The sequence below is a fragment of the Ruditapes philippinarum genome, unplaced genomic scaffold, assembly GCF_026571515.1.
Source record: "Ruditapes philippinarum isolate M1 unplaced genomic scaffold, ASM2657151v2 ctg9316_1_1_1_1, whole genome shotgun sequence".
NCBI lineage: Eukaryota > Metazoa > Mollusca > Bivalvia > Venerida > Veneridae > Ruditapes > Ruditapes philippinarum.
In genome coordinates, this window is record NW_026852449.1 from 1 (window position 1) to 27,768 (window position 27,768).

Below are 27,768 nucleotides of genomic sequence, written 5' to 3' on the forward strand. Positions count from 1 at the left end.
GCGATATCAATAACAATAGCAAAGTTACCTGGACATTCGGCTGTAACGCACACTTCCTTCTCCTGCAATGGTCCCGTGCAGTTAGCTCCACCAAAATATGGACCAAAGCACTCCCGGTTACGAAACCGGGTTCCATTTGCACACGTGACTGAACATTCGCTCCATTTTTCCCATTCCGAAAAGATGCCATCGACTGCAAAAGGAAATTATTATGTTTAAGTTCTATGAAAGGAACGCCCTATTGTAATTATAATTAATTTTCAGATGCACTGTTTACTTACTTTTAAATGAATGATATCTTTGTTGAAAGTGATATAAATAATTCATGGATACTTTTTTTCAAACAAATACACCTCCTGTTTGATTGGATCAATTTAAATGCGAAACAATACATATTTCGAGCTGTTAGCTTTTAAACTGATTTTCTATATTCTCTATTAATATAGTTGTCCTGTTTTATATATTTTAAGTCAAATTTGGAAAGTAACATACTTGGGCATTCGTGCTGGTTGCATGCCTCGGCTTGCTCGGCTGGACCGACACACATAGCTCCTCCAAACTCTGGTTCGACACACTCTCGCGTCCGGTTACGCAGACCACCGCCGCACGGTTCGCTGCAATTTCCCCAGTTAGTCCACATCTTCCAATCACCATCCACTGAGTGATTTACATAAATGATGTTAAATTGAAAATTATCATTATTATTATTATCATTATTATTATTATTATTATTATTATTATTATTATTATTATTATTATTATCATCATTATTATTATTATTATTATCATCATCATCATCATCATCATCATCATCATCATTATTATTATTATTATTATTATTATTATGATTATTATATATTATTATTATTATTTTTATCATCATCATCATCATCAAAAGTTTGAGTGTAGGACAAAAGCCCCCCTGGACGAAAGCCCCCCCTTCTAAAAATGACATGGTGGACAAAAGCCCCCCCATGAAATTTTCACATAGGACAAAAGCCCCCCAATCAAAAATACAGGTAGGACAAAAGCCCCCCATCTTTTTTCAGACGCACAGGTGCTCAAATTCATCAAATTTCACACAAACTTTTAAATTAAAATGAAAAAATTTGTTTTAATGTTTATTTATAATGTATATTTGGAGTGATAACAAAGTTTATGATAACAGATTAAATAATGCATGCATGCGATACCGAATTCATAGATTTTCATATACACAACAAGGGTCAGAAGAGTAGTAATGTTTAATCACTTTTGCAAAGCACGGGGGAGGAAGTGTTACACGAAGGATGGAGTTCTTATGATAACTTGTTTGGAGTTCTTATGATAACTGTCACGGAGTTCCTGGAAAACGTTACGGATTTGTGTGGAAAACTTTTCTATATACTTGGAGAACTCGCGTAAATAATGGTTATTTTTAACTTTAAATGGGGAGTTTGAGGTGCTAAATTAAACTTTGATAATTAAGCTTGCCCTACATATTGAATTATGTTTCAGAAAAAATCTTTTAGTCCATATTTCGTCGCCGTTTAAAAAAAAATCTGGTAGTTTTGAGAAAAATTTCGAAATTATTTGCTAATTTGTACATATTGACCTTTTCATTTGTGATCTTCTTCGTTGCTATACATAATCACCTAATTATTATGGAGAGTTGCAAACATAAAGCCCGGGCTAATAAATGTATACCCGATTTTTCAAATGTTACGGAGTTCTTGTGATAACTCAAAATATGTCCTGGAGTTCTTATGATAACTTTTGTTACTGCCAGTGTGTTTCTTGTGCTTAATTACGGCACATTTAAGCGTATTTTATTAGTCAATAAGTGTATAAATCATTATGAAGCATAGTACGCTTATCATTTGCACAAAAATTTGGTTATATAACGTTGGTTTTGATCGTGTTTTAGTTCCTAATTAAATTTGTGCGAAATCATATTGACATTATAAAACCCAACGAATGCACTAAATGTTTCTGTGTATACTGTTCGTCAACAAAAGTTTTATGTCATAAGTTTCCGCAAATGCAACATTGAGGCCATGTGGCAAAATTAAAACACGATCATTCAATATATCTGAAGAAGACATGAAACTGCTTTGGTGTACAGTCTATATAGGATAAACAGGTGCTAAGCTATCTTCAGGAACGACCGCCTCCGTGGTCGAGGGGTTTGAATCGATGACTTCTAATCCAGTTACCTCTCTGACGTGGGTTCGATCCCCGGGAGATGCTTTGGTAGTTTAGCACGGAGGAAGGTAGTCTAGTACTGGTGTAACTCTCCAGGAACGATGGTTAGGAAACTACCAGCCCATATGACTGAAATACTGTTGGGAAAAGGAGTAAAATGAAACAAACAAACAAAAATCTTCAGGAAAACCTGAATCAGCGGTCACCTGTATTCAGCAGTAACATGGCTTAAACCGCTAAGGAAAAATTGTTTAAAACTTACCATTTTTCTCAGTTACATGTTTTAAGCAACCGCCTTTCTAAAGCAGACAATCAGTAGTTGGGCTCAAAAGCGGCTAAGTAAATTGTATCATAATATACCATGTATCGTATGTAACCGGGATACCCTTCACACCCATGCACCCGAAATGTATGATCTTTTTATGCATAAAAAATCAACCGATTACTACCGATCTCTTCGACAGATTTGCACGTGCCCTACGGGTTCGAGCGAAAGAAGTTCGACAATATATTTTTGTAAATCAGTTCAGCAAAAGTTGTTGCAAAATTTCCACAACTAGGACTCCAACTTTGATAAGAAAAATGTATACAGTAATTTTCCGAAATATGGAGATTGCTGTACGTCACGTGATGCAACATTGGATTTAATACAGAAAGGAACAGGGTCGATAAACGGCATGAACCTTACGGTGACTCACATATCTTATTGAAGACTTACTTTCTATCTTCATATCATTGTCATAGAACTTCATACGTTTCTATGACAAAAAACTGATACCTTTTAGAAATTGTTCTAAATGTTCTCTAAAACTGCCAGGAATAATGCATACTAGTATATGACGAAATCATGCTTGAGTATTAAATTCAAAGCGTCTTTTTATCCTGTAAGTAAATGCTCTACATCAAGTATGTTTACAGTCATTCCAATAAAATAAAAAAAAAACACACACACACACACACACACACACACACAAACAAAAAACACAAAAAAAAACACAAGAAACGGAGGTAAGAAAAATATCTATTGAACTGAAAAACACGATCAAAACCAACGTTATATAACCAAATTTTTGTGCAAATGATAAGCGTACTATGCTTCATAATGATTTACACACTTATTGACTAATAAAATACGCTTAAACGTGCCGTGATTAAGCACAAAAACATACTGGCAGTAACAAAAGTTATCATAAGAACTCCAGGACATATTTTGAGTTATCGCAAGAACTCCGTATCATTTGAAAAATCGGGTATACATTTATTAGCCTTGGCTTTATGTTTGCAACTCTCCATAATAATTAGGTGATTATGTATAGCAACGAAGATGATCACAAATGAAAAGGTCAATATGTACGAATTAGCAAGTAATTTGGTAATTTTTCTCAAAACTACCAGATTTATTTTAAAAAGGCGACGAAATATGGACTAAAATATTTTTTCTGAAACAAAATACAACATGTAGGGCAAGCTTAATTATCAAAGTTAAATTTAGCACCTCAAACTCCCCATTTAAAGTTAAAAATAACCATTATTTATGCGAGTTCTCCAGGTATATAGAAAAGTTTTCCACAGAAATCCGTAACGTTTTCCTGGAACTCCGTGACAGTTATCATAAGAACTCCAAACAAGTTATCATAAGAACTCCATCCTTCGTGTAACACTTCCTCCCCTGTGCAAAGGGATCAAATTAATATCCTTAGCACTTTGTCACCTTCATGTGATGTCCTTACATATCTTTAAAACACATCAAAAACACAACTTTAATACACTATATGTAAATTTGATTGACTATGGGGGGGGGGGGCTTTTGTCCTACCTTTACTTTTTTATGGGGGGGGGGGCTTTTTGTCTTATGTGTAATTTTCATGGGGGGGGGGGCTTTTGTCCACCTTGTCATTTTTAGACGGGGGGGGGGCTTTCGTCCGGGGGAGCTTTTTGTCCGTATCCCTTATCATCATCATCATCATCATCTTCTTCTTCATCATTATCATTATTATCATTACTACTACTACTTCTACTAGTATTACTACACAGTTACTGTTTGACCATACATTTAATTTAAAATACGAAATATAAACATTTTCACATTCATTTCTATATTTTCGACGAGATGTTCGTAGAGATTTAGTTTGTTACCTGGACAGGAAAAGGCGTTACACGCCTCTCTTTCGTCTGCACTACCTTGACAGTCTAACCCGGCATGGAACGGACCGTGACAGGTTCTAGATCTGTTTCTGTTGCCATAGCCACATGTATGTGAGCATTCTGTCCATGCAACCCATTCGTTCCAAATTCCATTCACTGCGGAGGAAATCGAAATTTAGATTATTGTAAAAAGTTTTAACTTGGCGGCCTTATAAAATTCCAAATATTCACCATTATATTGAATTACAGAAACGGCTATCTAATGGATTCGGCACGATTTGTGACAAACAGTTCTAAAAGCATACAAACAGGCAGATGAAACTGAAAATCATCTCCCTACCCAAACATTACTTTGTGGGGGTCGTCAAAATTAATCAACAGTTTCTCATCTAATTTTTCACAAATTAAATATCTAGCTCTCTGTTAAACATGATCAATTAAAATAAATTTCTTAGACTAAACGAATATTTTATCATTGAAATAGTAATCAAATCATACTACTAAATATTTTTGATATTTTAAGATTATGTTGAAATTTGAGATAGTGTATCGGCAAGGTTGGTTTCTATACCCGAGCACCCCGGGGCATTTTATATCTGTGCCATGTAGTCACTAAAACTTGGGACGTAATGTCCCAGACTGAACCATAAGTTGAATAAGGCACATTATACATTAAAATAATAAAGTCACAGCAATAACACGTATAATATCATTTTTTATTTTTCCAACGTTTCGGCAAATGTATGCCTTTTTCAAGGTAAATAAATAATAATAATATCAACGGACGTGACGTCGTAATTTTACAATTAACGTCACGCCCACTTTAGCGGAAAAACGAACAAATACGAACAATTCCAATTCATGATAAAAGAGACAAGTGCACCAAACAAAGCATCAAAATATAAAAACGACACAATAGATATCGGATTAATAAATACGAATATTTCCTATAGGGTTTAATTATAAAAAATGATAATAGGAAAAAACGAATATCTATGTGGCGTAATTCTAGCATTTGTAGCGTGGATAAAACCAACATAATGGGTTTGTGACCAGCATGGATCCGGACCAGCCTGCGCATCCGCGCTGTCTGATCAGGATCCATGCTGTGCGCTTACCAACCCTATTACAAGTACAGAAACTGATAGTGAACAGCATTGATCCTGATCAGACTGCGCGGATGCGCAGGCTGGTCTGGATCCATGCTGGTCACAAACCCATTATGTTGGTTTTTTCGTGACGCGGCTCAAATATAGACTGAATATATATTATGCTAACATTTAATATCTGAAAATACTGATATTTTCTTATAGTTTCTTTTTAAATGTGGTTGCTTCTTAAATGTAAAATAAACATTTTTTGAGTACACACACATATGTTAAGTCTTAAGCACTATAGTATACACATTAAAGGTAAACACAGTATGAATACAGTGTCATTAAAAGAACTGGCAGGTTTTTTGTTGATTTTTAAGACAAGACTCATATAGATTAATCAGTTATAGGAAACGCATCTTTCCAAACATAGCTTTGCATTCTCTTACTCAAATTAGACATATTCAGTAACAATTCCCTTTATTTTAATAAATTTCTGCAATCAAAGTGTTTTACATAAAGATGAGCAGAGTATATCTTGAAGTTTTTATGAAAGAACAATAACTTTACATATAAAGATCTGTAAAATAAATCAAACACACAAATAACATTTGTTATAAAATTAATATTTCAAAATTTAAATGAAATAGGTGTTTTTTACTTAGTCACTACATACCTGGGCACATTTTTGGGAAGCAAGCCTCTACATCTTTGCTTTCTCCTGGACATTCAGCGCCGTTGTAAAATGGGCCAGTGAAATTCCGTGTTCTAAACCGGGTACCATTTTCACAAGTGACGTCACATTCGCTCCATGGTGACCACGTGGCCCAAACTCCATCGACTATAACCAATCATTACCAGAAACATTTGAAACCAAGTGCCCGGAATCCTTGGTATGACGCGACTATATTTCAAAATTTAGTTCTCTTGTCCGCATTTTTTGTGCAACTAGAACTTTACTACCCATCTGGTCTGTCAAATGCTACACATTTATTTATCAACTAGCTCTATGCGTAATGGTGAAACAACAAATCTAATTAACTGTGTGACACATTTATAAAATACGTGCTTGATTTTAAACATATATCTAGAATAGGACAAACACATTGCTTTTTCTTATGCAAATATTTCACAATACAAATTGTGATCATTTACAAGTTCACAAAACGCCACTTCTATGTAAAAATTGTTTCCATAGAAACCTAAGGTGCATTCTACACGAAACATATCTGATCGCCCGTGCATTCAGGCAAACAAGGGTGCATAGTTCTATAGCATGGCACATATAACAATACAATTTTGTACCAGGACAATCTATTGGCACCACACAAATGTCATGTGAGACGTTGGTACCAACACATGGCACCGTATCAGCACATGGACGATATCGTAAACGTTCCCCTTCACCGCAAGTGACGTCACATCCGCTCCACTCTCCCCATTCTCCCCATGTGCCGTTTCCTAGCAACGAAATATAGCAATATATTGAAACCATCCTTCAATAGAGAAAAGTATTTTATGGTCTCTACGAACGCATTCCGCAGTCAAAGCAAACCTAGCTATCACAAAATTTTGTCAGTGACGGTGCCTAATACAACAAAAACATTTCCATATTTAAAAACTCTATTTTGTCCATAAATCCCTTTAAGTTTTATCAAGCAAAAGCATTCACACGTGCAAATATACAATAAGAATATTTAGTTATTCTCTATTTTCATTCATGAAGGATGGTTTAATATATTAATAAATTTCGTTACCTTTTTCGTTATTTTTTACCAGTCAAACCAAGTTTGAACGTTGTTACTAATGATAAGTACTCAAGTGTCATTTGTGTATATCCATGAATATCCAAAAATATATTCAAAAATAAATATAAGCATTTGAATAAAGAATTTGAATATTCATTTGATGTGATCACGTGACATGCGACAACAAAGTGCTCAGTTAATTGATATTTTATTATTATATAAAACCAGTGACATAACAGTGTGAAATAATAAACTATACCACGTAAAAGCTGGTACCCAGTGATAGTCTATCAATCAGGGACGGGAACCAGTCTTAACAACAAGAAATAATTGTTTTTTATTAAAAAATAAGGATGAAAGATAAGAAACACATGCATTAATTATGATGTGATATCAATGTTAATTTGAAAAAGTACAAATAAAGCATTTCTAACAAGGAGGCCCAACTAGAATCAAAAATTCAATTTCCTTTTTCTTTTCTTTTTTTTTTCTCAGAAATATTTTGTCCGACAAATTAGATAAACATTATAACCAGTTTTATACCAAACTGAGAATTTCGGCGGGTGATTAGTCGAATTTAACATTTTATCATTCAAGAGCCTTGTCCGGTATGTACCGTAATCGGAATTTAGTGTGGTGCTCAAACACCTTATTTTAGTCTCACTAAAAAATTAAAACGCCTTTATGACGTCATTCTGCAGACATTATGTGCATCTTTCCAAAGTAGGACCAATGATGTTATACATGACTCGAACAAAAAAATTCAAAAGATAATTAAAAAATAGGTTGATAAATCACGTGGTTTTGTTGGTTTGACAATACTGGTGAATATGAAGAAAATCTGGCATTAAAACACAGAAACGTTAGATAGAAACAAATAAAAAATACATAGGCTTGAATGCATGTTAGTAATTAGGTAGGTAACGTGCACATGCGTGTAGTTGAAAAGGTCTGTAAACCGTGCACTGTCTTTCATGCGAATGTTAGAATAGCAAAACAAATTGTTGTGTTGAACAAAACGAGTTGAAGGGATGATGTACACGAAAACCCCGTGAACAAAATGTCAACGCATAGAGCTCGAAGCTGTGTAATATAAAATAGTTCATATAAAGTAGTCCGTATAAAATAATTCATATAAAAATAGTTCCAGTAACATATGGTTTATGTAATTATTTACTTGGGTAAAAATACGTATATATTTGCATGGTAACATAGAATTACTTAATTATTAACAATATTCAGCAAATAAGTAAGGCTAGAGCCGGATATTTAATACAGCGAAATTAACAAAGGCACTTTTAACTTTCTTATTCCCTTTGAGGGATCCATCACGCATAAATGAATTTATGAGACACCTTCTGCTTACAATAGTATCATTAACATAATTTATTCAGATTTGAATTAATAACTGTACTGACACGAAGATGGCGATTTCTAAATTTTTGAAATTCAAAATTAAATGTAAATGCAACTTACTTGGACACATGACTTTGGTACAAGGCTTAAACTCGGTATCTTCGCCTGGGCATTCTGTTCCGCCGTAATTTGGTGGCGGGTGATTACAATCACGTGTCCGTGTACGCGTTCCATTTTCACACGTGACAGAACACTCGCCCCATCCGCTCCATAAACTCCAGCCCCCTCGAACTATAAAAAAAAATCATTGACCTTGAAACTACATATATGTTTATATTCATATATTTTTTTCTGGTGAATGATAATCAGTACTTAACATAAGAAACAGCTTAATTACACTTTTTCGGTCGTTTCTTCACGTATATGAGTTTGCAGCTTCACTTGTTGGGCCACTGACCATCCACACCAAGCTGGATAACTTCCTCACATGAAAATAATATTTAATCCCTGGCAGAATTAGAAGACACAGCACTGTGAGGTAAGTGAATCGCTATTAATTGTGAAAATTGATGAATATTGTATAAATGGTATTTAATATATAAAAGGAATGTTTGTCAAAAAAAGTTATAGGACAAAATCTTAATGGAATAGTTGTTATTGTTTTATGATGTTTTTTGTTTGTGTTTCTATATATTGTTTAGAAGGCCGCATTCAAAATTAAGATACATGTGCATTTTAAAATTATATTTTATACATGTACATATTTAAATTATATTATACATGCACATATCTTATTTTATTTACCTTTGTATAAGTTATGAGAGAAGGGTTTTATGCAAATATATGTTATATAATCTCAAAGAAAATTAGTTGATACTTTCGTACTTTTCATTTCGGTTATATAATTCAGGAAAATATTTTAATGATGTGATATTTATTCTGTAAGGCAGTTTTAACATATAAATTTTACCATTAACCTGTTGGAACCATAGGTGGTTGCAATGTGCCTAGCTAGTCCAAATAATTGTACTGCGATATTGCGACCCTCCACCTACCCCATTTTAATACAGAAGCCCTTAAACTTTTAATGGACCGGTCCACATTCAAAACATGACGAGTCCATTACAAATTAAGCATGTTATGGGCTAAAAGAACGCGCAGAACATCTTAAAACAGATCAAATCTGTAATTCATTGGTAGCAATAAGGAGGTCTAAATTAACGGATAAAGTCAATATAAACACAAATAAAACATGGGGGAATTCTAATATCTTAGCTTGGTCATTAATTATTCATTTCTAATTAATACTTGGCGTATACAGATGTTTTATTTTCACAGGTAAAGCTCTCTGGCCTTTTTGACTAAAAACATGTACATAAGTTGCATTATAATACAAAGGATAGTTGTTTATAGAATATCTTGTACAGATTCAGTATTCTATTTCTTATTCATTTGGGATTTTTAGAAATACGTTGTACATGAATATGTCGGCTTAAAAAGTTGTTTTTTGGAAAATTGTTCCCCATATAAAACCATCCCTGGATTGACAAATTAAACAGCCTTCTTATCAATCACAGGTAAATGGGAATGTATGCGCATTTTCATTAAAGGAAACTCCACTGAGGTTCAAATGTCTAAAAACATAAAAATTTGAATTTCTTACATAGACCAGCTGGGACACTTAAAACAGAACGATATACAAACATAATTAAGAAATATATTCAGAAATGAATTGAAAATCATACTTCTGTGCTATTCTTAGGTCGGTTTGAGTGAAAAGCGTTGCAACGCTTTTCAATTTTTGGTCATTCTTCACAATTAGAATTATGTCTTAAATCTCAGTGGAGTCCCTTTAAAATTCATATAATGATAAACAAATCTATGAAAATATGCATATAACTCCGAAAACATACATGTTTTGTTAGCTGCGGCTCGAATGAAAGTTCTCAAAGGTATAAAGGATTTTTTTAAGTTTATGAAATAAGCATACTTGTATAAAATCTTAAAACATCCTCTTTAACACAACCTACCTCTACATTGAATACCAGCAAGTCTGCTACATTGAAGCACGTGCTCACGAGGGCACTGTTGAATGGTTTTCTCTCCGCCCTCACAGTGAAGTTTATAAATAGGACTGCCGTAAGTTGACGATGAGATGTCGTAATTGTTGTTTACAGCATCTGTATTAGAAATAAATTATTCCATTTTAAATGGAGGAGAGGCCTAGTGGCTAATCTAACTGTCGCTCAGTCAAGGGATAAAGAGTTTAAACGCTTCTAGAATAACGGCCACGTTCTTTCATCAGACGTTGTATACGTGTAAGTCAGAAAGAAGACCCCCCGGATAATTAAAAAAAACATTCAATCTTCATCCTACCGGAGTTAGAATACTTCATTATATTGCAAATCAAACAATATTTCAAAAGTTATAGATGTAAATGGCTACTTATTACATTGTGTATGAAATAAAATTTGCAGTTCTATTAATTCTTTAATTAGTTTCTGATTGAATGACGTAAGAGAAAATTTTGCTTTATAAGTATTAAGTAAGAACTAGCCTCAATTCAAACAAAGGACACAGCTTAAGTTGTAATGCATTCAAATTATAATATGTATTCAAAAGGGAAATCAGCGTAACTTAAAAATGTATTATAGAATTAGCTTAACAAAGTGCATACAGATAAAAAGTGAAATATTTATAGCTTTAACTTATTGCTTTTATTTGACAATGGAATCACAAAAATGACAACTGGAATTACCTTTATACGCCCCTTGGAACCCTATCTGTTTACATGCGACATCAATTTCGGTAAAGTTCCAGTTATCGTCTGCGCAAATTGACATTCCATAGGCGTCAAGGTCATTTGAGATTTGTATCCGGCCATCACCGTGCTTCAGTGTGTTGTTGATCGTCAACATTCCTTTAACATAAGAGGAAAATATTTGGTTCCAAACTTTATTAGTAAATTCTAATCTTACGGCAGAAATTAGACGATTCCATGAAAATAATTTTAGAGGGAATTGTATATGGTATTTTACGTAACATTATATATCTGTGAATGAATGCAATAATTACATATTTTACAGCATTTGGTTGTATTTCCATGATATACAAAATAATGTATGATTAAATATAGCATTTTTATGCTCTTATCTTTTGAAACAAGAAAAAAGTCATGCTTATAACAAGAAGAAGTTTATTCCGAACGTCTTTTTTGGACCAACTTGTTACCGTTGTTATTTTAAATCAGTGTTAATGAATGACCATTACAAACGTAAAGGTATAACGCTGTAGTAAAACATGTTAATGTTTGTCTATTACATTTATGACAACAACATTTTAGGAAAACACTTTGATAAACTGACCTCTGCAGTTGATTCCTTTACACGGAGCTGTTTCTGTTGTGAAGCCAAGGCAGAATCTGTCTCTACCAGGGACGCCCCCGTTCGAACAGTTCCGGTACCTCTGCATAGTGCCTTGACCGCACGTGTTGGCTGTGCTGCACGGACCCCATTCAGACCAACCAAGCCAGCCTACGATTAAAAATGCGGATTGTAGTATTTCATATGAAGTGTCTTGTTTTATTTTGTTTGTTTGTTTGTTTGTTAGTGTGCTGAAGCAATTTCAAATAGTCGAATGATTATGTTCGTAATTTATTTGATGTGCACAGCAACGTTCACCATAGGCAAATGCGGGTTTTGTTGCTTTGATGATGTGTGACATTCAGCGGAAATCAACTTAAAACACTCAAAATCAACTAAGAAAACTCATTTGAATCACAAAAACATGATGTTTAAGTGCATAAAGCTATATATTTACTGCATAAAGTTAAGTTTGAGTTATTAAAGAGAATACTTCCAAAATGTTTGTACGAAAGAAATATTGTAGTGAATTAACTTCATAGCGAATATGACGAATGTATGAACCATGGCTTAAACAGATAAACACTTCTTAAAATAGATGAAGAAACATTTTATTATGCTTGAGTATAATATTCATATGTGTTAAATAACAGAAAAAATTTATGTTACAACTCTTCCGAGAATCGATCATAAGGTTATTGAAACAATATAATTTTACTGTTGAATAATCTTATAGAAATATAGATAAAAATTAAGATATAGCTTTTTATTATATACTTTGAAATGAAATATTGAGAATTATTGATGAAATAAAATGCGTATTTTCATTTTCCGTATTTTCACTGTAAAAATTTATTTTTCACTGCAGTGAAACATATTTTCCGTATTTTCACTGGTGTCTTGCCGGACTACTTTCTTTTAAATTCTGCCAGTACTCAAAATTTAAGAGAAATCTTGCAAATTTTAATGTCCAGAAAGAGAAAAATGTATATAATAAACAGAAAATTCAAGTTTTTTCTATAAATACATGATTTATTTTCATCTTGTGGCATGAAAATTACCATATTTCATTCGTGGCTATCGCCACTCATGAAATATTTATTTTCATACCACTCGATGAAAATAAATCATGTATTTATAGAAAAAACTTGAATATCCTCTATTTCTTACATGCTTTTCAGTGGTTTATACAAATATATATGTGAAATATAAACTGTTATTTCATTGTTTGAAACAGTGAAATTATCAATTTGATATTTTTACTGTTTTGAATTTAAGCCCGTTACGTTGTTTCAGTGAAATACCAGCGTGCATATCGTTAGTACTGGAAAACCAACTTAATGACGTGACGTCGTAAATGACGCCACTCTGTGTTATTTTTTGGCACAATTTTCATTAAGTATTAGGTTAAAATGCCTTTTTAAACGTTTCTTTGCATATAATAAAACATTGTTTAGTTTGGTGTAAGATCGAAATATATTTCACCTCATGAACACACAAAGTTCATTTATCACTCGTGGCTGTGCCACTTGTGAAATATACCTTTTGGTGCTCACTATGTGAAATATATTCCGATCTTACACTAAACTAAACAAATATCTTCTATATATAACCGGTACCGTTGGCCTAGTGGTTAAGGCGTCCGCCTTCGGATCGGGAGGTCGAAGGTTCGAGCCCCACGGGGAGCGTTAATTGAAGGATGAATGTTTCTCGTGGGACTCGTTCCGAAATGGCCGCTTCGTGAGCCGCGAGGTAGTTAAAATGAATGGTTACCGATTTCTATCCGCCTGGCGCCTGGCATAGTGGTAGGAATTGGGAGGTACATGGTATGCAACCAAAAGGTGTCTCATAAGTCAAAATGGCTGGCCCTTTCAGTAGGGGTGACACTATAATAAACAAGACCTTTACCTTTACCTTTTTATACACTTTAATATAAATTAATAACTTACGTGGACAAGATTGCAGTGTACATGACTGATATTCTACATCCCGACCATAGCAATGTGACGACGATTTTGTTTCGCCGGTTTCAACGTCCATGCAACGTCGGCGACGGGTTGTCCATCCAGTCTCGCACGTGACAGAGCACGGACCCCAGTCTTCCCAATCGCCCCATTCGATACTATTCACTGATTAAACATGAAATATTCTAGACTTGGATTCAAATATTTATTAGTATACACGAATTATTAACTTAACTGCATTTTTTACTATTTCATTATCCGCTTATTCTATGTTAATTTCTACAATATCTAAAAATTTTAACCAAATTTCAAAATAATAACAAAATATCGTTCACTCGGTGGCATGGATTAAGATGGACCTTTCAACGCTCAAAAATATATAAAATCATCACACTGTCTATTGGGAAAATTTGAACATTTCACTCAGGAGGCCCTATAAATTTCTGACAAAGAATAAAAATACACATGTATAACAGATTGTAAAAGGATATATTTAACCTACTTGGCGTCTCACAATCTTGTCCCATCCACTCCTCCGTACATATACAATAATATGTGCGTTCCATTTTCGAGTTTACCGTATCTAAGCAACGGCCGCCATTTTCACACGGGTCCGTTGCGCATGGGCCAAGTGCTTCCTGTAAAAGATATTAAACTTATGTGTTACTAACATTGATATCTTTGCACCCACGGTACTTGCACGTCGTTGAGAGGCATGTGGCATCGGCAGAAGATTTGAATAACTTGGGACGACAAAAATAAAGCTTAGAACTTGTAACGTGTTCTTTTTTATGCTGTGCATATATCATGTATTGTTCTGTTTGATAGGGGAATATTGTAAAGCGTCTTAGAATATGACATTATCATATTTAACAAGTGCAATAACTTTTGTCAATTTTAATTTAGAAGAATTGTACTGTAAAAATGAATTAAAAATACGGGAGACATGATATATCAATTCAGATTTAAGAGAGTAAAGCGCACATAAACAAACATGAGAAGTATCGATGAGGATATAATATACCCAAGTAATTTTAATCACCGACGCTTGGGGGTCAGATCCTCCCCCTCCCCCCTGCCCAACGTGATACATCCCTGTACATACTCTATTAAAAATATTTTTACATTTAAACACGAATGGGACATCCGTCAAACAATGTTCACAAAATACCTTTCAGACTTCCAAGCGTCTTTGTTTTAATTGTGTTTAGCGCACTGCTTTATACAAAAAAGTTACTACTTTTAGAGTAATATTGAGCATGAGAAATAATCTTAATAAATAACTAAACTAAACTTATTACATGTTTTATATACCAGCTACCCCACTAAGGAAAATATTGCATCTGGTGTTCACTCGGTGAAATATATTTCAATCTTACATGCAAACCAAACAAATATCCTCTAAGCCGAACTATATTTAAATGCGGATGAAAAAAATAGTTCATTTCTAAATGGAATTATCAACAGGAATAAATTATGTCGTATGTCAATGTTGCGTTTTTACGAAAAGCAAGTAAATAACTGCATACATTGTGTTAAAAATGTAACAAAATTCGAGAAATTTTACAGAACTAAATTTCAACATTGGTATGGTGACGTCATGATGTGATGGCGTCATGAAGAAGAACGCATAACGTTGTGAACGCGACAAAACAAGTAAAATTGACTTAAAATCACTAAAAATGAAATAAATAGAAAATTGTTTGTATTGCATGTAATATATTTCACTCGTGAACACAGCTTTTATATTTTCACTCTTTGCTACGCAATCTGTGAAAATATTGCATCTGGTGTCGCTAAGTGAAATATATTTCGATCTTACATGCAAAGCAAACAAATATCCTTTAATTCATCGAATTTTGTATGGATGATAAAATGCATTCAAACAATTAAACTATGAATATTTTATGATAAAAGTTTACCTTTTCTATAGAAAAAGCATCACGATGGTGATACCCGATTCCCGTACTATTTCCCTCCGGCACCAAACTCTGGCTGAATTCAAAATGATCACCATCGTTTAGCTGGCACACGAGGAGATCATGCTCGTAGTTGAACGACTTACAGCGAGTTGACTTTAAGCACTCATATGCACAATGAATCACCTGCTTTTTTGTTGAAAATTCGTCAAAAACATGTCCAACTAAACGTTGCCCAGGAAACGACAGAGTAACGTTACGCGTAAATTCGTAAATCTGAAGATCCGTGCTAGCGCTTGTCAAACACACAAGAGTCATACATGAAAAAATATTCAAAATACTAACAACGGTTTTCATTTTCAATATGTCTTAAGTGAAATCCGAATTGTAACTAACTAATGTGAAAAAAAGTAAATAGAAGAAGATAACGGTATGGTAATAAATCACAGATTAAGTCATGTTTCCACGGTTATTTTATCACTACTAAAGAATAGATTTTCTTTTATCCGAAATTTTATGCGCAAATGTAATCAAAGGTAACCTCATTAATATTTCATGTCGTCGGAAAGTTAATTAGTAAGTGGACCAAGTTTTAGTCGATCAATGGCGAGATTTCGGGTAGCTTAATTGATTTCCGATTGTCTTATGTTATATTCTCTTTCTTAAATATCCCCTAAGGAATTATCGACAATTAAGACCTTGCTCTACAGATAAATAAATATACCTGATTAAAGTACTGTCCTAAGATGATAATTTGGTCTTAACGGTACATGGGAAAGTCGAAAAACGGGGTTATCTGGATTATTATCCGATATTACATATACTATATAGCATTATTCTTACAGACTCGTTTGTGTATTACCGTTATCGGCTCTGTCGGTAGGTCGGAGTAATTGTAACTTTTAGTGTTTTGTACTCATAGGTTCGAACCCAACTTAGTGTCATTTAATAATTACCACAGTTTTTTCTTCTAACTCTGTTTTTTTATCATTATTATTTATTTATTTTTCGTTTTCCTTTTTGTTTTCTTCTTATAATATATATTTTATAGTATATATTTATTTATTTTATTTCCATTCTTTTTTCTTTTTGTATTTTTTTGATCGCAGTGTTATAAAATATTCGATATCATATTCATGTATGTATATGAATAAAACGGTCAAACTTGTTTTCTGAACAATTGGCTGTTCTGAGGCAAAAAAAATGTGTCTTACCAGTAGTCGAACTTCTGCCTGTACGGCTAAAACACATCACTGACACGGTTGCTCTACCTACTGCGCTAACAAGTCATATGATAATATGCAGTTTTATTTTCATTTTTATAGGTTGTGGCATTGATCTGCCTAACCTACTTTTCGCATTGTTATTGGTCTTTGTTATGTAAACAAAGGCTTAGGACAGTAATGTTCGGGATGTTAGTCAGACAGCTAGAACAGTCGGAACACATTTTTGCCTAGTACGGTTGTTCTGTTTGCCTAGTACGGTTGTTCTGTTTGCTCCGGCTGAGCCGGCTATCAAAATATAATACAGTAAAATCTGATCAAACAAAATAGCCGGAGATAGTCTGTTGAATTAATATTAAATTATATAAAAAGATAAACCAATGGTCTTTTGTACAGGTTTAACTGTATTACATCTGGCTAGCCTGGAAGCTAATTCCAGCCTAGCCGGAACAACCATAACAACAGGACAAGGCAAAAAGTGTTCCGGCTGCTCCGGCTATCAGGCTAACTTCACGACTTCATTATATTCACCGGTTCTCTTTTCATATTTTTCATATTTTGTCTTTTAGTTTTGACTAAATGTATTTAAAACTAAAATATTACGAAATGAACAAAGAATTGCAATCGCACTTTCAATTCATGCATATTCATGCATATTTAAAAAAAAGATCGCACACGACATGTTATCATGAATCATTTTACTTTTATATAATATCTAGTACATTTGTCTCAAATTTGATTTTATCACACACCAGTGCCGATTTTGCGACTCCGTAAATATGGTATTGCACGACCGTGCACAACAGTGCATTTATTTTAACGCGACACAAACATAGCGTAACGACGCGCTAAATGTTAGCGTTATACCATAGGCGCGTCAATGAAAAATGACGCTTTTTTCACTTTTTGCAGTCTTTATTTTTGGTATGTGACAAATAGTATATTAAATTCGTGTAAGTTCATTACTGGATTTATTGAACTCGTTGAATAAAATAATATCATGCTCGCCACAGGCTCGCATAATATAAATTTATTCAACTCGTTCAATAAATTCAGTATTGAACTTACACTCATTCAATATCCTCTATTTCTTGAAATGATAGTATGCTCATTTTTTTCAAGTTCAGCTGACTTGTCTATATATTTTCATAAGATTGATTTTTTTAGATATCAATTTTCCACCGCTGCTCGTAGCTAAAATCAAAGCATCAGAAAGCAACTACAACATATTCCGTATTTAATTTTAGGCCACGTGAGTCATTAAACGTTCACGTCGCACAATGACGTTACGTTTGTAACGTCGCTTTTCCAATGTAACCCTCCCCTGGCGGCTCGGGTTATATTTACAAATAGCCGTTTATATAGGGCCATATAACCTGTCAACGATCTTTATAACTAATAATATAAACGTCACGATTATCCAATGAAAAATGACGTTACAAACGTGCAGTATTATAAAGTTTTATATACACGGCTGCTGTCGATTTATAAAAAAATATCGCTATATTCCTCTAAAAATGATGCTTGCTTTATTATAAATTCGTTATAAACATTTCTGACAGGTTATATGGCCGTATATAAACGGTTGTTTTCGATATAACCCTCGCCTAGCGACTCGGGTTATATTTACAAACAACCGTTTAAATAGGACCATATAACCTGTCAAAAATCTTTATTACTAATATAATAAATGCTGCTGAAGAAGGCCAAAAGGCCGAAAGCTACGGCACATTTAAATAAGCGTTTTAAAGGTATAAGGGTATATATACTAGCACAGTAAAGTAAAAACGAAGGAAAGAAAATGAAGTGGGAAATTATTTATTATATTCAACATAACTCTTCCGGAATTTAAATCAATCACTAAATGGACGTGCCATAAGTAAAATTTCTATTCGATTGGCAAACATAATTTACAAACCGTCTAAAGATTTAGTATGTACTGAAATCATTCCTAAAATAAATAAACATAATTAAGTAAAAATATTGACAGAATATTTTCGAGCCCACCATTTTGATTTCAAAAGACATAATCACATAAATATCATATAAATATCATTTTGAACAATAACTCTATAAAAACATTCTGTTACATTGAAACGTGTAAAAGTTCAAACTAAATGTATACTTTTCATCATGATGTAACTTAACACCAGTCAACCTTAAAGATTTTTATCCGATGTTTTGGTCTATGACTCCCTATTTCAGAATAAGACACATAAAGTCTTCTCGATTTCTGACAGTATGCGACAGCTCCCGGGAACCAACTACCAAGCTTCTTATTCATCGTTATCTTACACGGCTTACAGCTGTCTGATACTCTTTGTAAATTGTCGTCACTATCTTGACATAAACAAACAAGAAATGTGCCATCATTTAATTCACAAATACCTCGTAGATAGTTTCCTCCCTGTGCTGGTTGATAGGTATTTATAATGTTTCCCTGCCAGTCTAGTTGTTTTACAGCCTTCACAGTAAACCACAGTCACTAACATATATAGACGTTCCAGCTGTATTCACGGTGATATAAAAGGGTAAACAGAACAGACTATTATCTCCACTAAAATTTTGCAATATTTTACCTTGTAGGTCAAGAACTAAAACTTTCCCTGGATTATAATTACATGACACAACAAGCTTATCTTGGCTGTAAGCAATTCCATAACATTCCTCGTTGATATTCACCTTACGATCAGAAACTATGCGTTGATTTCTCAGCGACATGAAATGAATACTTCTGTCACCAGGTACAGTAACGACGAACTTATCATCCGTTATAGCTGCAACATCAAACGGTGAATTATCTAGTTTTATCTCTGAAACAATTTTTTTCTGAACTATATCATAGCATTTTACATTTTTATTGCCGCTGCAATCACAAACAACAATATTGTCCGGCTTGATGACTTCTATCCCGGTTATGTTACATTTTGTGTTTCCCGATGAAGAATTCAAATCTATATCTTCAACAACCTCAAGATTTAGCGTCTTATCCTCAGACGGTGTTGATGTAGGTTTCATCACTGGAACATTTTCACCCATGGATGCTTTCTTTGTAATAAGTTCTCCGAGTTGTTTATGTCTATCTAACATATCGACAATATCACTGTTTTTGACAAATGATACAGTCTGGAAAACTTCTTCACGACTATATTGTTTTTGCTTCATCCTCATTTCTTCAACTCCTTTCTTTGTTTCTTTCATTTCAACAAACAGCTTATCAAGGCATTTTCTGTGTATCAGATTATCAAGGCGTTTTTGTCTCTTAGCCAGTTTATCTGTGATTTCTTGTACATCTGTTGATATACTATTAAGTTTCGTTTGTTGTTTAAGTAGCATGTTGTCTGCTTCTTTAACAACATGTTTCTCCATTTCTTCTAGACGTATATTGATTTCTTTTCTGAATTGACGAATCGCCTTTATTACGTCATCATGGTTTTGAGAAATAGCTTTTATCTCATCTTTTACTCTCTTTATCTGTGAGTAATAATTATCCTCCAGTGCTTTCATTTCTGCCATTATTTCATTAAGCTCTTCACTGTCTAGAATATGCTTCGAGAGTTTCGGTATGTATTCCACATTACATAACCTGTGATCCAGCGTTACACAAACACTGCAAACAAAGATGTCATGATCATTGCAGTAGAATTTCAGTTTTTCGTCTCCATGATCATCACAACTATCAAATTCGTCTTTGACTATTGGAACGCTTGGTGTAGTTGGCATAGAGTCTTGATCTAATAGAATATGATGACGTGATGGAGTTTGTTTCTTGTGATGCTTGTAACAAGTGTCACAAAGATGTTCTTTGCAGGTTGAACAATAACCTTTTGCTGGTACCCGGGCACCATCTCTATCACACGGGATACAGAACAAAAGAAAGTCCTCAGCAGAGCCCCGTGAAACAGAAAATGTCTTTTTTGGTTTTTGTTTACCAGGAACTTCCATTGTTGGTTCGTTCTGAAATTTATTTATTAATGACAGTTCAAAATAATATGGATGTAAGCCGCATAATGGATGTTAGCACCAACTTTTAAAAACAAATAAACAAATTATACAAAATACAACGATCTTATTTCTTATTTATATATTAAAAGTTTCTTTATTAATTGCCCTGAGTTGTCAAGTAGTATGTCAATCCCATACCAGTTTTAATCCAATCAATTAATAACACATGCATGGATTTACAATTGATTCGTATTCTAAAAAATGCCAATAAACGCGAATATGTTTTACAATAATGAACTACATTTAATGGTCAGTCATCGTTACTGTAATGCATGAAAATTGTCATTGATAGATAGTTTTTTTTTTTCTTTTCCGAAAGAATTATACCTGGCCTATGAAATGCATTATTAACCTAAAAAAAGATTAAAAAGAAACGTGACAATACATTGTATCAACAATTTATCCTTATTAAGAGTGATATTTTTTATTAAAAGCAAACAAAAGGGTACACAAATTATAATGAAAGAAGATACTATTTTATGATATACTTACAAATGAAGTATTACGAAACATTATTGAAATAAAATACGTATTTTAATTTTTCATTTTCCGTATTTTTCACTGCATTGAAAAATATTTTCTGTATTTTAACTGGTAACTTGTCGGACTACTTTCTTTTTAATTCTGCCAATACACAAACATTAAAGGAGAAGTCTTAAGAATTTTAAGGTAAAAAAAGAGAAAAAGTATATTATAAACAAAAGTCTTTTATTAACATAAAGAATTTATTTCCATCTTGTGATTAAAAAGCTAACATATTTTACCTCTGGCTACCGAGACTCATGAAATATTTATTTTCTTAGTACACGATAAAAATAAATACTGCATTTAAAGAAAAGAACTTGAATATCTTCTTTTTATGCATGACAAAGTTTATACCAATAGAATAAGTAACAGCAGCTTTGAGATATATTTTGTTTGTTTTGGGTTTTACGTCACATCAACACATTATAGGTCATATCGCGACGTTCCAGCTTTACTGGTGGTAGAAGACCTCAGATGCCCTTCCGTGCATTATTTCAGGCTCGAACGGGCACCTGAGTAGAACCACCGACGTTCCGTAAGCTAGCTGGATAGCTTCCTCACATGAAAGAATCCAAAGTCCCTGTCGGGATTCGAACCATAAACATTTTTATACTTATTATCATTGTTGTAGAAACCGAAAGTACAAAATCATGAAAATTTCTTTGACATTAAATCGTATATGTTTATAATTCTACTTTTGTTTGCAATTTTAAATTGATTGATTGTCAGACATATTTTTGATAATAATTTTACCGTTTTTAATTCTGAAAAAAAAATATTTGTAAGGTTGTATGGTATGTGAGAAGTTAGCAGTTAACAGTGAGCTAAGCAAAAAGGCATTACGATTTATATAGGGAAATCAATGACCTGCTGTTATGCTCAGCTGGGTAAGCAATCTAGCAGAGCATTCCAAAATAAAGTGTAGAAATGCTTTGCTGTTATGCTCAGCTGGGTAAGCAATCTAGCAGAGCATTCCAAAATAAAGTGTAGAAATGCTTTGCTGTTATACTCAGCTGACTAAGCAATCTAGCGGGGCATTCCAAAATATAGCGTAAAAATGCCCTGCTGGTATGCTCAGCTGGCTAGGCAATCTAGCGGGGCGTTCTAAAATATAGCGTAAAAATGCTCTGCTGGTATGCTCAGCTGGCTAGGCAATCTAGCAGGGCATTCCTAAATATAGTGTTAAAAACTCTGCTGTTATACTCCGTTGGCTAAGCAATCTAGCGGGGCATTCCAAAATATAGTGTAAAAAGCTCTGCTGTTATGCTCAGCTGGCTAAGCAATCTAGCGGGGCATTCCAAAATATAGTGTAAAAATGCTCTGTTGTTATGCTCAGCTTGCTAAGCAAGCTAGCGGGGCATTCCAAAAATAAAGTGTAAAAATGCTCTGCTGTTATGCTCAGCAGGCTAAGCAATCTATCGGGACATTTCAAGATATAGTGTAAAAATGCTCTGCTGTTATGCTCAGCTTGGTAAGCAATCTAGCGGGACATCATTCCAAAATATAGTGTAAACATGTTCTGCTCGTATGCTCAGCTAGCTAGGCAATCTAGCAAGGCATTCCTAAATATAGTGTAAAATTGCTTAGCTGTTATGCTCAGCTGGCTTAGCAATTTAGCGGGACATTCCAAAATATAGTGTAAAAATGCTCTGCTGAATTGCTCAGCTGGCTAGGCAATCTAGAATGGCATTCCTAAATATAGTGTAAAAATGCTCAGCTGGCTAGGCAATCCAGCAGAGCATTCCTAAATATAGTGTAAAAATGCTCTGCTGGCATGCTCAGCTGGCTAAGCAATCTAGCAGAGCGTTCCAAAATATAGTGCGAAAAATGCTCTGCCGGTATGCTCAGTTAGCTGAGCAATCTAGCAGGGCATTCCTAAATATAGTGTTAAAAATGCTCAGCTGGCTAGGCAATCCAGCAAAGCATTCTGAAAATTAGTGTAAAAATGTTCTGCCGGAATGTTGAGCTGTCTAGGCAAACTAGCAGGGCATTCTTAAATAAAGTATAAATTTCGTTGGTCTGCAACTGATTATTTGGCACTCATAGACTTTCTGAAATATTTAGTGCCAATGCAGATAATGACATTTTTGACTTCTACGGGACCCTCAAGTGTCTATTTCTTTGGTCTCCGACTGATTCTTGGACGATCGCAGAATTTCAGGAATTTTTGGTGTTAATGCAGATAATGACATTAGTGAATTTATAGGACCATCCAGAGTCCATTTCGTTGGTCTGCGAATGTTTCTGGAACACTCGCAGACTTTCAGAAATTTTCGGTGCCAATGGAGATAATGACATTTTTACTTCAAAAGGACCCACCTGAGTCTATTTAGTTGGTCTGCGATTGATTCTGAGTCACTCGCAGACCTAAGGAATTTTGGTGTCAATGCAGAAAATGATACATTTTTGTATTTCTGACTTATTGGGACTTTCTGAATCCATTTTTTTTTGTCTGCGACTGATTCTGAGGCACTCACAGACTTTCAGGAATTTTTGATGTCAAGGCAGATAATGACATTTTTACTTCTAGGGACCATCCAGGGTCCATTTTTTTGGTCTGCGACTTAATCTTGGACAGTCACAGACTTTCAGGAATTGTTGGTGCCAATAGAGATAATTACATTTTATGACATTTTTGATCATCCAGAGTCTTTTTCGTTGGTCTGCGACTGATTATAGGGCACTTGCAGACTTTCAGGAATTTTTGGTGCTAATGCAGATAATGACATTTTAGGGTAAAAATGCTCTGCTTATGACTAAGGGGTCCTTAAAAGTAAAAAAGGTCATGATCTGCAATGGTACTTCCTGAAAGGCTGCGAGTCTCAAGAATCAGTCGCAGACCCAAGAAATGTACTCTGGCGGTTCCCTAAAAGTCAGAAATGTCATTATCTCCATTGGCATCCAAATTCCTGAAAGTCTGCAAGTGTCCCAAAAATCAGTCGCAGACCAGCGAAATGAACTCTTGGGGGGTCGCTAGAAGTCAAAAAATGTCATTTTCTCCATGGCACCAGAGATTCCTGAAAGTCTGCGAATGTCGCAGTTCAGTCGCAGACCATAAAAATGGACTCTGGCGGGTCCCCAGAAGCTAAAATTGCCATCATCTCTATTGGCCACCAAAAATTTCCTGAAAGTCTGCGAGTGTCCAACAATACGCTGCAGGCCAATGAAATGGACTCTTAAAGGTTCCATAGAAGTCAAAAATATGAATATTTCCATTTGCACCAACCATTCCTGAAAAGTCTGCGAGTGTCCAAGAATCAATCGCAGACGACCAAAAATGACTCTTGAAAGTCCCTAGAAGTCTTAATTGTCAATATCAGCATTGGCACCAAAATTCCTGAAAGTCTGCGAGTGTCCTTCAAAAAGTCGCAGGACAATGAAATAGTCTCTTAAAGGTCCTTAGAAGTAAAAAATATCATTATTTCTATTTGCACCGAAAATTTCCTGAAAGTCTGCGAGTGCCTCAGAATTGCCTAGAGTCGAAAATGTCAATAAAACTTTGGCAACAATAAATCCTGGAACTCAGGATCAGTCTGCAACTGAGCCTTCCAACAGAGCATTTTTTAAATATATTTCGGAATGCCCTGCTAGATTGCCTAGCCAGCTTAGCATTCCACCAGAGCATTTTTACACTGTATTAGTAATCCCTGCTAGCTAATTACATAGCCAGCTGAACATTCCACCAGAAGCATTTTTTCCACTATATTAAGGAATGCTCTGCTATAGTGCCTAGCCAGCTGAGCATTCCTACAGAGCATTTTAAACACTTTATTTAGTAATGCCCAGCTAGATTGTCTAGCCAGCTTGGCATTCCAGCAGAGCATTTTTACATTATATTTCGTAATGCTCTGCTAGATTGCCTAGCAGCTTAGCATTCCACCAGAGCATTTTTACACTATATTAAGAATGCCCTGCTAGATTGCCTAGACAGCCTTAGTATGCCAGAACCAGAGCATTTTTACACTATATTTAGTAATGCCCTGCTAGATTGCCTAGCCAGCTTAGCGATTCCAGCAGACGGCATTTTTACACTATATTAGTATGTTCTGCTAAGATTGGCTACCCAGCTTAGCATTCCAGCAGAGCATTTTTTTACACTGTATTTAGTAATGTCCTGCTAGATTGCCTTCCAGCTTAGCATTCCAGCAGAGGCATTTTTACCACTGTATTTAGTAATGTCCTTGCTAGATTGCCCTACCAGCTTAGCATTCAAGCAGAGGCATTTTACACTATATTTAGTAATGCTCTGCTAGATTGCCTAGCCCAGCTTAGCATTCCAGCAGAGCATTTTTACACTTTATTTGTAATCGGCCCTGCTAGATTGACCCTAAGCTAGCTTAGCTAGCCAGCTGAGCATTCCATCAGAGCATTTTAACACTGATATGTTTTTTAGTAATGCACTGCTAGATTGCCGTAGCCAAGCTAGCGTTCCAGCGATCATTTTTCACTAAGCCTAGGAATGCTCTGGCTAGATTGCCTAGCCAGCTTAAGCTATTCCAGCTGAAGATTGACAGCAGAGCATTTTACCATCTATATTTAGTAATGCCCTGCTAGATTTGGCCTAGCCAGCTTAAGCATTCCAGAATAGCATTTGTTACACTATATTTAGTAATGTCCTGCTAAAAAGATGGCCTAGCCAGCTTAGCATGCCAGAAAGCATTGTTTAATTGTATATTTGAGTAATGCTCTGCTAGATTCCTAGCCAGGCGCTTAGTACTGCCAGCAGAGCATTTTTACACTGTATTTCAGTAATGTCCGCTAGATTGCCTACCCAGCTTATGCATTCAGCAGAGCATTTTTACCAGCTGTATTTAGTAATGTCCTGCTAGATTTGACCTACCCACGGTACGTTCTCGCATTCCAGCAGGGAGCATTTTTTAACTTATATTTAGGTAATGCCTCTGCTAGATTGCCTAGCCAGCTTAGCATTCCAGCAGAGCATTTTTACACTTTATTTAGTAATGCCCTGCTAGATTGCCTAGCCAGCTTAGCTAGCCAGCTGAGCATTCCATCAGAGCATTTTAACACCATATTTAGTAATGCACTGCTAGATTGCCTAGCCAGCTGAGCGTTCCAGCAGAGCATTTTTTCACTAAAGCTAGGAATGCTCTGCTAGATTGCCTAGCCAGCTTAGCTAGCCAGCTGAGTATTGCAGCAGAGCATTTTTACACTATATTTAGGAATGCCCTGCTAGATGCCAAAAACAGCTGAGCATTACAGCAGATCATTACCTTCCCTATATAAATTGAAATGCCTTTTTGCTTAGCTCACTGTTCACTGCTAACTTCTCACATACGGTTGTATGTTACTAGTATTCTCCTTTGTTTTGTTTATTGTAAAATCAGATAAATAATACATATATATGATCTAGATAAGCATACTTTCATTATTTTCTTTTTAAGAATACATTACGCATAAGCTGTGAGATACAAATAAAGAGTTGTGTTTTAATAGACATAAGGATATATAAAAATAAATTATAGGGACTCTGTTCTAATTTACAAGTATCAACATGTTGACTCGGCCGCGGGCTGTTTTTTCATAATTTTTTCAATATTTTTAATATGCATTATTGTTCTGTGTAAGTTTCATATTAGACTACTAGTATATATAAATACATTGTCATTATTGAAAATTTTCTGACGAAACGTTTATAAATACAAGATATAAATACCTCAAACTTTCTTTTTCCTTTATTTAGATACCGTCTGCTACACACTTGCCCTTCATCGCCATTTTGTCATTTGTGAAACTTTTATTGTAATCAAATCGAAATTTGAACCTTTTACATGTTTCAAACGAATGTTAATGTCCCTATAGATATGTTGTTATGAGATACATGTATACTGAGTTATATCTTTGTGCAAATAAACAAATCTCCACTATCTCTTAATAATCTGATTAAAATGTAAAAGTAGTCTCAACCCATGCAGATTTGCCCTTGTTCATCTGTTAATTACACTGTTATACTCTATGTTTAACGAATGGCCAGTGCGTTCGGTTTTTTTTTATTTCTTCTTTCGTATTACTTTGATACGTATATTTTATGTTTGTGACGGATCTTTCCTTTTAAGCGCATCCAACCACTACTAAACGGTGACTCTTTCATATTTTGGTGATCTGTTTAAATAATGAATGACATCGACATTTCAATTGTAGATCCCTCAACCAAAAACAAAACTCGATATGATTTTAATTGTGGTTTCGTTATTTCGAAATTTAACCATATTACTTTCGACTTTT

At 34.6% G+C, this 27,768-nt stretch overlaps 2 protein-coding genes across 2 annotated transcripts; both read right to left on the reverse strand.

Moving 5' to 3' along the window:
- Positions 1-28: 28 nt before the first annotated feature.
- Positions 29-16,462, reverse strand: LOC132712749 (A disintegrin and metalloproteinase with thrombospondin motifs adt-2-like; the record flags this gene model as incomplete). Its single annotated transcript, XM_060695180.1, has 11 exons — positions 15,776-16,462; positions 14,356-14,491; positions 13,839-14,018; positions 11,893-12,060; positions 11,286-11,447; positions 10,558-10,707; positions 8,648-8,818; positions 6,100-6,264; positions 4,321-4,485; positions 493-657; positions 29-193 (listed from the first exon to the last, which is right to left on the reverse strand). Coding segments are annotated over exons 1-11 (1,981 nt in total), but the record flags the coding sequence as incomplete, so codon positions are not given.
- Positions 16,463-18,346: 1,884 nt separating this feature from the next.
- LOC132712760 (uncharacterized) lies at positions 18,347-27,431 on the reverse strand. The gene is made up of 2 exons (XM_060695191.1): positions 27,200-27,431; positions 18,347-20,952 (listed from the first exon to the last, which is right to left on the reverse strand). Exon 2 carries the CDS (start codon positions 20,938-20,940, stop codon positions 19,462-19,464), a length of 1,479 nt encoding a protein of 492 aa, XP_060551174.1. The 5' UTR covers positions 20,941-20,952; positions 27,200-27,431; the 3' UTR covers positions 18,347-19,461.
- Positions 27,432-27,768: the final 337 nt, after the last annotated feature.

What these genes read in the sequence shown, in the direction of transcription:
- LOC132712760 (XM_060695191.1), bottom strand. Translation starts at nt 20,940, where the DNA reads ATGGAAGTTCCTGGTAAACAAAAACCAAAAAAGACATTTTCTGTTTCA.